Source organism: Sinocyclocheilus grahami, unplaced genomic scaffold, assembly GCF_001515645.1.
Source record: "Sinocyclocheilus grahami isolate Dianchi unplaced genomic scaffold, SAMN03320097.WGS_v1.1 scaffold500.1, whole genome shotgun sequence".
In the NCBI taxonomy this organism is placed as follows: domain Eukaryota; kingdom Metazoa; phylum Chordata; class Actinopteri; order Cypriniformes; family Cyprinidae; genus Sinocyclocheilus; species Sinocyclocheilus grahami.
This window is the reverse complement of record NW_015505679.1, coordinates 479,823-495,168: the sequence shown is the minus strand read 5'-3', so window position 1 is coordinate 495,168 and position 15,346 is coordinate 479,823. Positions and strand designations below refer to the sequence as shown.

The window sequence follows — 15,346 nt, the reverse complement described above, 5'->3', positions numbered from 1 at the left end:
TTTGGTCGACCATGGCGAGGCCTGTTCTGAGTGGAACCTGTCCTGTTAAACCGCTGTATGGTCTTGGCCACCGTGCTGCAGCTCAGTTTCAGGGTCTTGGCAATCTTCTTATAGCCTACGCCATCTTTATGTAGAGCAACAATTCTTTTTTTCAGATCCTCAGAGAGTTCTTTGCCATGAGGTGCCATGTTGAACTTCCAGTGACCAGTATGAGAGAGTGAGAGCGATAACACCAAATTTAACACACCTGCTCCCCATCCACACCTGAGACCTTGTAACACTAATGAGTCACATGAGACCGGGGAAAGAAAACGGCTAATTGGGCCCAATTTGGACATTTTCACTTAGGGGTGTACTCACTTTTGTGGCCAGCGGTTTAGACATTAATGGCTGCGTGTTGAGTTATTTTGAGGGGACAGCAAATTTACACTGTTATACAAGTGGTACACTCACTACTTTACATTGTAGCAAAGTGTCATTTCTTCAGTGTTGTCACATGAAAAGATATAATACAATATTTACAAAAATGTGAGGGGTGTACTCACTTCTGTGAGATACTGTATACCACAACATCAAATGAGCTTCACCGGAAGTTTACAAGCTGGCTTATATTTATGCGGAAGTTCTAAAGAACGCTCTGTGAATATAGTGGAATATATGGTAAATTCACTCTCTGACAGCAGGCGGCACTTATGGAACAGCAGCTATACAGCGGTTCCCTGGTTACCGCAGTAAACAAAGCAGTGCTGCGCTTATAAAAACTACTTTAATATGCATTATACAAAGTCAAGATGAAAAGAAAAAAACATCTAATCTTTTCTAAAGACAGTAAGTTCCCCTCAGAGATACATTCATATAAACTACCACCCCCAAATGTATCGTGATTCGTTTTAGGGCTGCCACTAATGACTATTGTTATTTCTATTAATCTATCGACTAATTTATCGATTAATCTAAACAATTAATTTCCCACACAAAAAAATCAACAATTTTACTTAAGAATATTTTATTAAACTATATTTCATTAAACCAAATGAAATCCAAAAGTAAAAAAGTAAAGTGCAACAAAGTGCAAGAAGCATGTGTCCATCTCATAGTCCAAATCACTGAAATCAAAGTTCAGTATTATAGTGTAAGAATGACAACATATCCACGTGTTCTAGTCTACTAATAATAAAATTATAATCAAAAAACAATTTTTAAAGGAGTATTTACCAGAAAGATGGGAAAAAAAATGCAAATGTGCAGTATTTCTGAAATTTATTAAAAAAGAAAAACTGAAATATCACATGGTCCTAAGTATTCAGACCCTTTGCTCAGTATTTAGTAGAAGCACCCTTTTGATCTAATACAGCCATGAGTCTTTTTGGGAAAGATGCAACAAGTTTTTCAGTGTACATTAATGAGGAAAAAAAATTAACTTAAATGATTTTAAAATGGCTGCAATATAAAACAGAGTGAAAAATTTAAGGGGGTCTGAATACTTTCCGTACCCACTGTATATATACACACACACATACATATATATACAGTATATATATATATATATATGATCCTATAAATAATCCGTACCATTTAATTTCAAAGCCTATAGCATGAAAATGTTTCATGTTTTAATATAAATTCTAGTGTTTTGTTTGTTATATTCCAAAGAAAATAAATTATACATACATTTATAAATGTAAATTTGATTGGTTAGGTGCGTGTGTATTAGGGATGGGCCGATTACCGGTTTCAAGTTATACCGCGATTTCAAAATTTCAAAATTTTCATGTCTCTTCAAAGACTGAAAGTGTAGGAATCCCTCAGGTTGAGTGCAGTGTAGAGAGTAACATGACCATCCTCCTCCTGTTGGTGCGAGCGCGGTCAGTCATGTGTGTGCATGATGGCCGAAGGAGCTTCCCCTGGAAGTTACGCGATCGGCAACCGGCCGTTTTTTGTCTTATTGCAGCTTGTCTCTGTTCTGGACGCCCGTTAACAGAGGCCAGAGATGCTGAAGACGGACGCAAAGAGAAAAATACTGTAGAAGGCAGATCACTCACTGTTCATGATGCACAAACTATTGGAAGAAAATCCTCAATATTGATTTGGGGGTTTATGAATGTGTTTCTGAGGGGAACTAACTGTCTTCATAAAATTTACGTGGTATTTTCTTTTCATCTTGTCTTTGTATAGTTCATATTAAAGCAGTGTTTCAGCGCAGCGCTGCGTTGTTTACAGCGGTAACCAAGGAAACGTTGTATCTGGTGTTCCAGAAGCGCCTCCTGCTGTCAGAGAGTGAATCTGTATCTCATTCAGAGCATCTGCTGTTTGTTTCATTCAGGCATGTAGTATAATTTCACAAAGCTAGTCAGAACCAGTGTTGGGGAAAGTTACTTTTAAAAGTAATGCATTACAATATTGCGTTACTCCCTAAAAAAGTAACTATTTACGTTACTTAGTTACTTTTTATGGAAAGTAATGCGTTATATTACTTATGTGTTACTTGCGCGTTACTTTTTAAATATAAGCAGGGCTTGATTGTTTTTAATATAAGAAGTTCTATTTACAGCAAATGTAAAAGCCCTTTCACACCAAAAAATTTAATGAATAAACCTCAGGCTGAAGCAAAAGTAAATTCACGTCTGTACAGTAGAAAACCCAGGAGAAGAAACACTCTTCAGCAATAAAAAAACAAAGCACAATTGTTAGTTTCTCTAAAGTCATTTTTGCTTAGTATGGTTGAACTGGATTATCAAAGGTCAGCAGCAAAGATATTGGTTAATAAAATGGAATTAGATACATTTGTGTTATTTAACATATCTAATTATTGCAGGTATGTGTCATATTCTGAGTTAGCATTTCACCGTTTTAATTCATTTTGATGAATACTAAATCTGTTTTTTGTGAGTGGGATGAATTAATACACATTAACATTTAGTCTAGAACTACAGTAACATCATGTTCACACAGCGCACACAACGCCTCTGTACTCCCGATTTCTCCCAATATGGGGACAGGAGAGCTGTCAGTCAATAAATGGTAAACAAAGTAACTGGCATTACTTTTTTGAAAAAGTAACTCAGATATTTTCTTGTAAATTAAAGTAATGCGTTACTTTACTAGTTACTTGAAAAAAGTAAACTGATTACGTAACTCGCATTACTTGTAATGAGTTAACCCCAACACTGGTCAGAACATTCTGTTTTTGCTTCAAATTGGGTTATTATTAAATCAAATTATGTATATGAAATTATATAAATAAATGATATAAATTATATATATATTATATAACTAAAATTAAATAACTGTAATTACAGATTTAGGTTAAATAAAGATGCCAGTCTTTATTTTTCTTCTTTTTTTCTTTTTCTCATCAAAAGCGGCAAGACAGCCCACAATTCAGCAAACATTTCAGAAACAAATCAAAGAAAAAATAAACAAATACTGCTGTTCCAAATATTCAGTATGTTGCTCAAAAATAAAATATATTGTGTTCAGAGGAAATTTTTTTTTTTTTTTACCCAGACATTTAAAAATAACAAATTTTAGAGCTGTAACAACAATACTGTAATACCGTGAAAGGTTATCATACCGTCAAAATCTCATACCGGCCCATGCCTAGTGTGTATGTACCTGTGAATCATGGAGTTGGTTATGGAAACGCTGGATAAGATCGTTGAGTTCATCATTGAGCTCTGAGGTAATGCTCCTGCCAGACACACTTCCAGTAGTCTCTGCAACAACTGTAACACAAGAACAATGTCAATTAAAAACGGAAACAAGTCTAATTTCAAGAAGCATGAAGTAAACTTGTTCCCCGCACCAGTGTCATCCATCACTGCTATGGCTTGTTCAGCGCTTTGCTGCATGGCCAGTAGTGCTGCCTGACGGCCTTGTAGTGCTCGGAGTTGTTCCTGCTGTTCCAGCATCTTTTTCAGTAGATCATGCTGCTTTCGCATATTCTCTAGCTCTTCTTTCTGCTCTCCACACAACCCATGGCCCTGAGAAGTAGAGAGAAATATATCATAAGATAAAATGACTAGTATCAACCTGTGGAACTATGCAATAGCAACAACATGCTGAGGCTGCAGGTTGTTAAAGAGACATTACAGTCAGCTAAGACCTAGGCTCAACAACAAGTATCACCGCCGGCCAAGCTAACAGTTTTAGGCCAGCGAACTCAACTGTCATTTTCAAGAAAGCATACAAAAATGTATCTTACATTAGCTCATCTTGTAAACCATTTTATGCTTTGGTAATAATTTGGTTTTCTGTGATGTATTGAACATTGTTGGTGTGAATTGTGCTGATTCGATACTGATAACATTACCACACAATTTTGAGAACCGTCTACACACACCTTGGCAATATAATCGCCATTGGCTAGTAATTTTTTTTAGTTTGCACGCCATACTGATATACTATTTCACACACACACATATATATACACATATATATATATAAAATATGTATTTAATTCCACCAAAATAAATCCACCAATTCAGCTTATCTTTGTATACAATATACAACACACTAAGGATTGAAGAGCAACTGGGTTCATGAATATTAAGATTGATTATTGATTCAGTGTGGTATGTAAGACTCTCGCTCACTCTCTTTGCATGTGTGAGAAACAGCGCTATCAGCAAAGCGACGGCGAGTCGTGAGATTTCACACTATTGTTTACGGTACATCTAATACAGGTATGCTGCGCATCCATTGAGAGGAATTTAAATAGTGCAGATCGCTTGACGGAGAGCGAATTGTGATTTACTCGCAATGTAGAGGGTTGTCTTTGAAGCATCAGTTATGATCAGTTTGCAGCAAAAATGGGTCAAGTAATTACATGATATCTATTTCATTTCCAGCTATTATTGTGCATTTAAAATGTTTTTTTCTTGCAGAAAACTCAAAATATAAATTTACTGACCCGAACAGGGGCCAGTTCCAGAAACATAGCCAGTGTCTTAGGGTGATTCCACACTAGCACTTTTGGTGCGCACCCAGGTTCGATTGACGTCAGAATATATCATAAGATAAAATGACTAGTATCAACCTGTGGAACTATGCAATAGCAACAACATGCTGAGGCTGCAGGTTGTTAAAGAGACATTACAGTCAGCTAAGACCTAGGCTCAACAACAAGTATCACCGCCGGCCAAGCTAACAGTTTTAGGCCAGCGAACTCAACTGTCATTTTCAAGAAAGCATACAAAAATGTATCTTACATTAGCTCATCTTGTAAACCATTTTATGCTTTGGTAATAATTTGGTTTTCTGTGATGTATTGAACATTGTTGGTGTGAATTGTGCTGATTCGATACTGATAACATTACCACACAATTTTGAGAACCGTCTACACACACCTTGGCAATATAATCGCCATTGGCTAGTAATTTTTTTTAGTTTGCACGCCATACTGATATACTATTTCACACACACACATATATATACACATATATATATATAAAATATGTATTTAATTCCACCAAAATAAATCCACCAATTCAGCTTATCTTTGTATACAATATACAACACACTAAGGATTGAAGAGCAACTGGGTTCATGAATATTAAGATTGATTATTGATTCAGTGTGGTATGTAAGACTCTCGCTCACTCTCTTTGCATGTGTGAGAAACAGCGCTATCAGCAAAGCGACGGCGAGTCGTGAGATTTCACACTATTGTTTACGGTACATCTAATACAGGTATGCTGCGCATCCATTGAGAGGAATTTAAATAGTGCAGATCGCTTGACGGAGAGCGAATTGTGATTTACTCGCAATGTAGAGGGTTGTCTTTGAAGCATCAGTTATGATCAGTTTGCAGCAAAAATGGGTCAAGTAATTACATGATATCTATTTCATTTCCAGCTATTATTGTGCATTTAAAATGTTTTTTTCTTGCAGAAAACTCAAAATATAAATTTACTGACCCGAACAGAGGCCAGTTCCAGAAACATAGCCAGTGTCTTAGGGTGATTCCACACTAGCACTTTTGGTGCGCACCCAGGTTCGATTGACGTCAGAGTTTGGTACGTTTGGACGATGTGAACGCTGTCTTCCGAACTCAGATGCGCACCCACGAAACGTACCCGAGTCCGCTTAAAAGGGGTGGTCTGGGGTACGGTTCAAGTTTTTGTTCAAATGGTTTCATTTCGCTCCCATCGAGTTAAAAACACAAATAAATGCACAGCAATTTGCACTCTGCATCGAAAACATATATATGAACGCGCTGTTACGTGCTGTTGCACCTCTGAGAACTTGTAAGGCTTATTCTGTGGCGTTTATGTAAGCCTTTTGACGGGTTGCGTCACAGAGCTGTAAAAACGGTTATGATCACCAAGTGAATGAATCCTCTCATAGGATAAGAACACGCAGTCGCATTAATAATTTAATTATATAGTCCATTGCCACGTCACAAATTGTGACGTCAACACGATGTAGATTTTAAACCCGGAAGATGAAAATAGCACAAAAAAGCTTAAAATTAATCAGTTTTCTCCAACAGTTAAAATTATCGGATGCTAATATTGTCTTCTATGATGTGCAACATAATCACCTCTGCTAAAATCTCAGAAAAAGTAGTCTGGGGTTTCATGACCCTTTAAAGGGGTCATATGATGCAATTTCAATTTTTCCTTTCTCTTTGGAGTGTTACAAGCTCTTGGTGCATAAAGAAGATCTGTAAAGTTGCAAAGACTCAAGTCTCAAATCCAAAGAGATATTCTTCATAAAAGTTAAGAGTCAACCACACCTACCTAAAATGGCTCATTCTAACACGCCCCCACATGTCTACGTCACAATGTGGGAAGACTTGCATAACGGCAAATGTTCACGCAAAGAAAGGCGGCGTAACTTTTATTCTCGCTGTAGTATTGTTGTTGCCGCCGCCGCCATGTCGTGAAGGCGCTTCGTGTTTCATTGTGAAAGCGAAACTACTTTGTTTGGCCTTCCAAAAGCGGGCACGACTAGAAATCAGTGGTTAAGTTGTATTTACAACACTGTTCCAGAACAGTTCAACCCAAATATTCAGATGTGTGCAGCACATTTTATGGAGGACTGTTTCCTGATCCTGTGAGAGTAGACTACAATGCCGGCTGTTCTGACTCACAGACTGTAAGTTAGTTTACATATTTAAAGGATTTGCCACTGATGATTCAAACGCGAGTTTTGAGCAGTGTAGAGTAGGGCTTGTTGTTTGTCATTTCTCCGATCACAAACGCAGACATGGTTTTATGTTTATGTGGCGCGATGCAACGCAACGCGTAAAAAGACAGTATAAGTCATTATAATCCGTAATTATGTCCCCACTGGATGCAACAAATGCCTCGTTTATAACGGGTTTTAATGTTTTTGTCTCGACGCTCCGGCCGGGACACAGCATCAGAGTATGGTAAAGGGCGTAACATTTCTGTCACACACTTGAGGTATTCGGCCAATCACAACGCACTGGATAGCTGGCCAATCACAGCACACCTCGCTTTTCAGACCGATGAGCTTCGTAAAAATCGATGCGTTTCAGAAAGGCAGGTCATAGAGCAGAAACAATAATGTAAAGTATGTGGAAAATAATGTGTTTTTTTTAATTATAATCCGTAATTATGTCCCCACTGGATGCAACAAATGCCTCGTTTATAACGGGTTTTAATGTTTTTGTCTCGACGCTCCGGCCGGGACACAGCATCAGAGTATGGTAAAGGGCGTAACATTTCTGTCACACACTTGAGGTATTCGGCCAATCACAACGCACTGGATAGCTGGCCAATCACAGCACACCTCGCTTTTCAGACCGATGAGCTTCGTAAAAATCGATGCGTTTCAGAAAGGCAGGGCATAGAGCAGAAACAATAATGTAAAGTATGTGGAAAATAATGTGGTTTTTTTTAACCTTAAACCGCATAAACACATTTCATTACACCAAATACACAAAATAATGTTCTTTTTAGCAACATCATATGACCCCTTTAACACTGCAGATCACTGATTGGTCAGAGAGAATCGTCACTACCAGCGTCACTGGATTTATGACACAAATCACGAATCATGGTAGTAGAGGCGGCGCAACTAGTCTATAATCCCACCCACTTTGAAGCAGTACTAACTAGAGATGCACCGATTGCAATTTTCTTGGCCGATTACGATTTCCGATTTTTTGGAAGTGTGATCTGCCGCTACCGATTTCTAACTTTAATAAATGTGTCATCTTTCACATCAAATTCTTACTTTGTTTCAATTAATTCAGTTAGAATAATAAGAAACTGTAGAGTTGTTGCTATTCAAATGAAATTAGTATTAACAAACTCTATCTTTCCACTGCTGAGGAAACAGAAGCTGCATCTGAAGTGGCATTAGATGCATTTACACAGTTTGATGAAGCTGAGGTGCCATAAATGCATTTACACTGCAAAATTTCAAATGCATAAATAATTTTATAAGATTAATGTTATAAATATTTTTTTGAACATACAAATAAATGTTGAAAAATTTTAATGATACTTTTAAATATGACTAAACCACCAGTATGTGGCAGCAAATGTCTGTTTTAATGAGTGACTAATTTATTCATTCATTCAACCGATTCAAAATAAAAGGATCGGCTGGCCAGTCAATCGGTGCATCTCTAGTACTAACTGCAGTGGAAAAGCAAGCGAGCCGAGCCATACCACGCAGTGGAAAAGTGAAGCGAGCCGAGCCGTACAGAGTTGTACCACACAGTGGAAAAGTGCCATAAAGCTCTCTTTTCCTTGTGAGGCTTTTGGTTGCTTTATCCTCAGATGAACTCTAAGACCAAGGACACTTACTTTCCTGAACACATTATTAGACTATCAGCGACCTGCAGCAGATAATTAGCCAGTGAGCATCTAAGAATGGTATCGTCTCTAACTAAAGGATAAAAAGAAAATAAAAGGGCAGCATCTACCAAGAAGAACCTGTTGAGCTGCATACGCTTCAAATATCATCATCACGCGGTACCATGGAAATGAGTCAGCATCAAATTTCTTCCTGCAGTCTGCTATATCGCACCAAAGCACATTTTAAAATGACATATAATCATCTGTAGTACATACAAGTCAATGATGTGTTGCATTAATGTCACAATTAGCCATTAATTCATACAAAAAAATTAGCCAATTCTATAAGACTAAACCAATGACATTCAATGACAAACTAGAAAAACAGGTAAAACAAGCAAAATAAATAAATATAAAACAAATCTCCCATCTGTTTAAAGGAACAGAAGGACCTCTAGATTGCACCTTACATGCCCATTACATCCTGATCAATGTTCAGTTCAGGCATCAAGAGCCAACCCTCTACATTGCGAGTAAATCACACGCATATGTGACTAAATCTTCACTCTGGGTGACTAAATTATGTCTAATATTAGCCAATGGCTAATAAATTCTCAGATTTTACTCGCCAGTGTGTGAGTTGGAGGCTGAGTATATGATTAGCACAGATATATTTTCACTCACAGAACACTCTGACTGAGCGCTTCAGAGTTTCACTCTCTGTCAAGCGATCTGTGATATTTTTCAGTTCATTTGAATGGATGCGCAGCGCACCTGTGTTTGTGTATTTGGCGTAACGTAAACTCTAGTGTGAAGGCGCACGACTCGCTGTCGCTTTCTCTCACACGCGCAAAGAGCGAGAGCGAGCCTTACATAACATGCAGAACATAACTTATATATATATATTAGTATAGTATAATATTTCAGTCTGGCGAGTAGACAAAAAAAATGTACTAGCCAATGGCGATTCAATTGCCAAGGTGTCCGTAGAGGGTTGAGAGCAGAGGAGGGGCCTTTGTGAGTACTCACAGTGGCACTGGAGGCTTCGGAGCGCGGCTCCAGGTTCAGAGATGTGCTCTCGGCCACTGAGCCTGAACCCACTGCAGAGTCCACCGTGGCACATTCATCATCATCCTCATTTTCCCTCGCCTGTGAAGCGCAGGGAGGAGGGGCAGGGCTCAGAACAGACCCAATTTAGAAAGGGCAGACACTTGCTAATACTGCTACATTTGGGTATTTATACAGAGAAGTAAACCAAACAAAGGCAACCGCTCAATACAAAGGGCCTGGAAAATATGCATTTTATATTGAGCTTTACATTCAAAAAAACATATGCACAGCTACGGCAAGTGAGGTCACACTGAAGAACAAAAACAAGCTGAGGGGAAGAAAGATGACATGCCCTAGATTTGGGCTCTACATTTATCAAGCCTATGCCACTAGGAACAAAGTCTAACACTGCATATATGTGGAATGATTCAGGTTATTAACAGACTGCTGATCAGTTTTGTGCAATCTGACAATCGATCTGGAATTAATTAATCACAATGAATCTCAGTCTTTTGTAGTTAACATGTTAATGCATCATTTTAAAGGAGAGAACATTATAATAAAATGTGCAATTATTGTTTTCAACAATTTTGTGTGGATGGCACTCAACATACATATGTACATATATAAAGACACCAGGCAAATTTCAGCAGCAATGCACTGTACTTGTTTGACTTGCCCTATTCTCTTCCTCACAACAATCAATCTAACGTCCTTTCTTCTTTCATGATATATCAAATGACAAAAATCAATATCAAACTAAATATGCTTCTGCCTTCTGCTAAATGCTTATATACAAATGCAGTTTTAAAACAGCAGATTCTGTATTTTTTCAGAATGCAAACACTGAACTAGGGCTGTGTATCACCAGCAAAGTCACGATATGATACATATCATGGTACAGAGACCACGATACGATACTGCACTGAATTTCACCTCAGCAGAGTTTAGTAAAACAGCTGTTTATTAAACACTGCATACTATAGTGCCATTTCTAACTATTGGCAGAGCAGGCAGTTGACCTCTGCATTATGAAGGGCCTCCATAACTGTACCACAGTACAATATAGGTAATGGCTAGGGTTGGGAACCGTTTTTTTAAAAGAACAGGACCCGTAAGCAATTTATAAGTTTCGATTCTGAAAACAGTTCTGGTGCGACGCGTGACCAAGTGCTGTGAACAGCCTTGCACCGGCGTTTCCCGTAAAGGATGTCACAAACCAAATAACAGAAACGGCGCCCTGCCACTTTAATTACTGAGCACATCGTTTCCCATGACGCGCCGCATCGCGTCTTTAACTGCCGAACACATCGTTTTCCACGACTGTAAGCGCATCGCGTCTTTGATAACTGTGCACGTTTTGTCTGACTGTACACGTACCAGCAGCGTGCAGCTCCTGCCGCCAATAAATTACATTATATTTGTCCCATATGTCATTAATATACATACTGACTTCAACTTGGACCACTAAACAAATAGACTGCTATTGTTATGCAAGTATGAGGGTTAGATTATTTAATGTACAGGTCATTTCAAGAGTGATAAACAAAGTGATGGAAAATATTTATTTTCATGCATTTTAAATGTTTAAAAATGTGGAAACCACTCATTGCATCACACCATCTCCTGACTGCATTAATATTTGTAAAATAGGGGCTTTATGGCATGTGTGAATACATGGTTATAAGTATAAAATTAATATTTCATTAATTTAGGGAAATGAACAAGTGCTTGGCCCTCAAGGGACTATTTGGCCAACCAGCTTATTCCTGCTTGAAAAGCAAAATGTTATTGATAGTGTAAAAAAATAACTTTGAAGCACATGTGATTACTCAACATTACTTACAACCTTACAGCAACACTACATTCAATGAAGGTAAAATAGTGAAGAAAAAATAATAATAGTTAATTTAAATGGAACCGGAATCGGGAATCGTTAGGCAAAACTGGAACCGGAATCTGAAATTTTTTTACGATACCCAACCCGAGTAATGGCATATGTTTCATGTTCACATTGGGCACTACCCTCCAGGTACAATATTCTTATTGTTTGCATCTTGTTTTTAAGCCCATAAATAATAATGTACTCGTTCTAATACATTTTTATTGTAATGTACATTCTAATATATTAAAATTATTTTAACATTGCACCAATCAACACACTCTCTACGTTTAAAAAATTAAAATTAGAAGAGTTCTAAACTAATGCACTGTATTCACTATAGCTCACGCACACACGTTTAGTCACACAGATCACGCTGCGCGTGCACAGACATTCTTTTTAGCGCTCAGACAAACTTTTTAGCGCTGCCCCCGCAATTTTATCAACTAAATAGTTTAATCGCCGAAGAGCTACATTATCTTTCTCAACAAGGAGCTGGTAACATCATCGTTTCTAAAGCAATTAAATCCACAGCTTCACTGTTAATAGAGAAATGCGGCAAAGCGGTGGTAATTCATACATACACAGTCTCTCTCTCTCTCTCATAAATGAACACTTGATAAATTACACTTTTCTGAGAATAGAATATTGAAGTGGAGATCGCTAAACTGCAAGTTTACCAGTGTTTTCAGAAAGCAAGCGTGTTTATCCACAGTGGAGAGAGAGAGCACGTACAAAGGGTTGCCAGGTTGACAAAAATAAGTAACACACTTAGCAGATATTTCCGTATTGTGCAAGTGTGAAGCTCTGTTTCGGGGATTACGTCTCTTTATATCAGGCAACCCAGTTGTGTTCCTCTGCGGCCAGAATAAACCTTGTTGTAGCCTATATATTATGTTCTATTCATTATTTTTTAGAAACCACGCACTTTTCTACTCCATTTTAAACGGTGTTCTTGTATTCAAATTATGCGCGGTCCACTGCTGCACACGTGTCACAATATCGATATGGAGACAGCTGTATCTCTGTGACGATACATCGTCGTATCGATGTATCGAACACAGCACTACACTGAACTATGTAAACCTGCAATTTTTTCCCCACACTTGGACTTAATCTTGTTTCTGCAGCTAATTTGCTGTTGCAGTGCTCTGATGGCCTTCTTATTTATTTGCGGACAAATTAAGGTGATTCACTCATGATTGATATTTCATACTTGTTGAGTTTAAATGTCCTCTTTTTTTTTTTTAGAATACCACAAATAAAACACCTCTACCTGACAGAATTCACTGAAATAGACGTCTTCAGAAATCACACCTGTCTCTGTGACAACATCATAAAAATAATACGCCATTAAATATAGTCAAAAGCATTCACTTTACAGCCCTATTATGGATATTTAGGCAGCAGACACTATTCCTTGAACAGTTTTGCAGGTTAGCAGATCAGGCTTATCATTCACAAATAAAGTTTACACCTTAAAAAGCAAAGATATTACATTAGAACTATTTGAAGTTTAAGATAATTTGCATGACAATTTCTTAAGTATGTTAGATGTATAATTACAATACCATCAGCCACTGAAAAACTGACAGAAAACTGACATTATCTGAACAATTCATACAGCCTAAAAAAAGTCATGGTGTATAAATGTCATAAAAAGTGCATATAAAACACAGTAACAACAAAAAAGGTCTAAAGACCTGTAAGAGAAATACTGACCAGCATCTTCTGAAGAAAACGCAAGTAAGACTTCTCCTGTTCTTTCAGGTGAGTGATGAGGAGAGAGAGACGTTCCACATTTGCAGGCACATCGTTCTTTTCTACCAGGTCGTCTCTCATGGATGTGGCCTTCCCAATGTATTCACGAATTTGCACCAGTTTACTGACCACCTGAATGGAGAAATAAGCTGAGTAAGTGAACAGAGGTGCTCAAGCAGAGAAAGAAATAAAATGAACAAATAAAGACAAGCAGACTGAGAAATAGATGGAAAAGATAGAAAGTAGTGCACAGAGAAACAGAGAAAAGCAGAGAAAGAGACCAAGGAAGAGCTCTTACACGGACAGTGGCATATTTTTAAACTGGCCTAAATTCTGAGCGCACACTGACACATCTGTGCTCCAGTTTTTGCTCAGCAACAACAGGGGTGAATGTTCTAATGAACGCAGCGAAGTTGTGCCATCTACTTTTATTATTAAAAAAGCAGATCATTCTAAAGCCTTTTACAAACAGTCTCCTTGCTATTCTGAATAGGCAGTGTTATAATAGTTGGTGTTAATAATACTTGAAGGTTGATGGTTTCAGACTAATGAGGGAGAAAACACTTATGAATAGAACATAATATATGTTTATATAAGCTACAGCACTGCAAAATTCAGTGAGAAGCGTTTGAATTAGCCTCAGAATGAACAAGGCGGCTTCGAAATCTAATGAGACATTCAAATTCTGCACAGAATTCTCTGTTATAAACAGGTCATACAGTGCTGATGTACTTCAGAAAACCAGAAATAGAAATGCTAACTATAACCATGGCGTTGTGCAGTGTTTTTCTATATAAAAATTTGATTGTGCATGCTACTGTTGTTAATAAAAGTAAATTTTGCATGCTTCCCAACTCAAGCTCAGTGCTTTACTGTCAATTGTATATTACCAAGAAATATTATTAGAAACTGCACATATTAATGCAAAAAAATAGTAATTTGTTTATTAAAATTCTTTATTTTTAATGCCCCCACTCCCCCCCCAAATCTGCTCCTGGCGCCACCATCTGTAGAAGTTAGTGGCGCTGGTGCCACTGCTTTCAAATGTTAGTCTGGAGTAGTGGTCGACCGATATATCGCCAAGGCCGATAAGTTTTTCTGTTTGGCCGATGCGTTCGTGGCGGGACTTTTATTTTGACGGCGCTGAGAACGGCAGCGTCTGAGCACACAGTGCTCACATTCTCCCTCTTGTTCGCTGTCGTCGTTAACAGTCTGTCTAATAATCAGATAGAACTGTTAAACAAAGGAATTAAAATGTATACAAAAAGTATTATAACGATTGCTTTTATATTGTTAGTAATAGAAAGGCAAACATTATAATATTTTCTCGTTTGCCGTCAGCATTCAGCAAATACGCATTTATATAATTTAAACATTTCAAATTTCAAAAACCTTGCAAACTTCAGCAAGTCGAATCCAGCTGTGAGATCTTATGAAGGGTGCATTTGTATCCTGCATGATCGCGTGTACTCTGCATGACAGTCGGTCTGTGCGAATTGAATACGGACAGGAGGAGAGTTCAGCTTCATTGAGACGCGCGATCGACAAACTTTAAACTCGTAATTTCAAATTATGCTGTGCTTCATGCTTTTGCCACTGCCATATTCATGTCATTTTCACTGTGTGCTGTATGTAAAATGAGTGTTACCTTGGCTTTATTTGAAAAAAATATGATTCCCAATGCACACAAACTTCCCAGAATACGGAGTGCCCTGTTGGTTAAAGTGTTTACTTCCTTTTTAATTACATTTTTATTAACTATTTGTTTATTTGTGAAAAATACTTTGTAATTTAAAGTATAAGCATGTTTATTTTACACATTTATTTTTTAATCCATTTTCAAATTATTAAAAATTTCTTAAATATTAAATAAAAT

General features: G+C 37.6%; 1 protein-coding gene across 1 annotated transcript in view; it reads right to left on the bottom strand.

Annotated features, from left to right (window-relative positions):
- The window catches only part of LOC107554391 (pericentriolar material 1 protein-like), a 50,425-nt gene that overhangs the window by 25,993 nt on the left and 9,086 nt on the right, over positions 1 to 15,346 (bottom strand). The window contains exons 4-7 of the mRNA XM_016236881.1: positions 13,432 to 13,602; positions 9,807 to 9,926; positions 3,806 to 3,983; positions 3,616 to 3,725 (exon numbers count right to left, since the gene is read on the bottom strand). Of these exons, the coding sequence (XP_016092367.1) occupies positions 3,616 to 3,725; positions 3,806 to 3,983; positions 9,807 to 9,926; positions 13,432 to 13,602 (579 nt within the window). The remainder of the gene's footprint in view (positions 1 to 3,615; positions 3,726 to 3,805; positions 3,984 to 9,806; positions 9,927 to 13,431; positions 13,603 to 15,346) is intronic.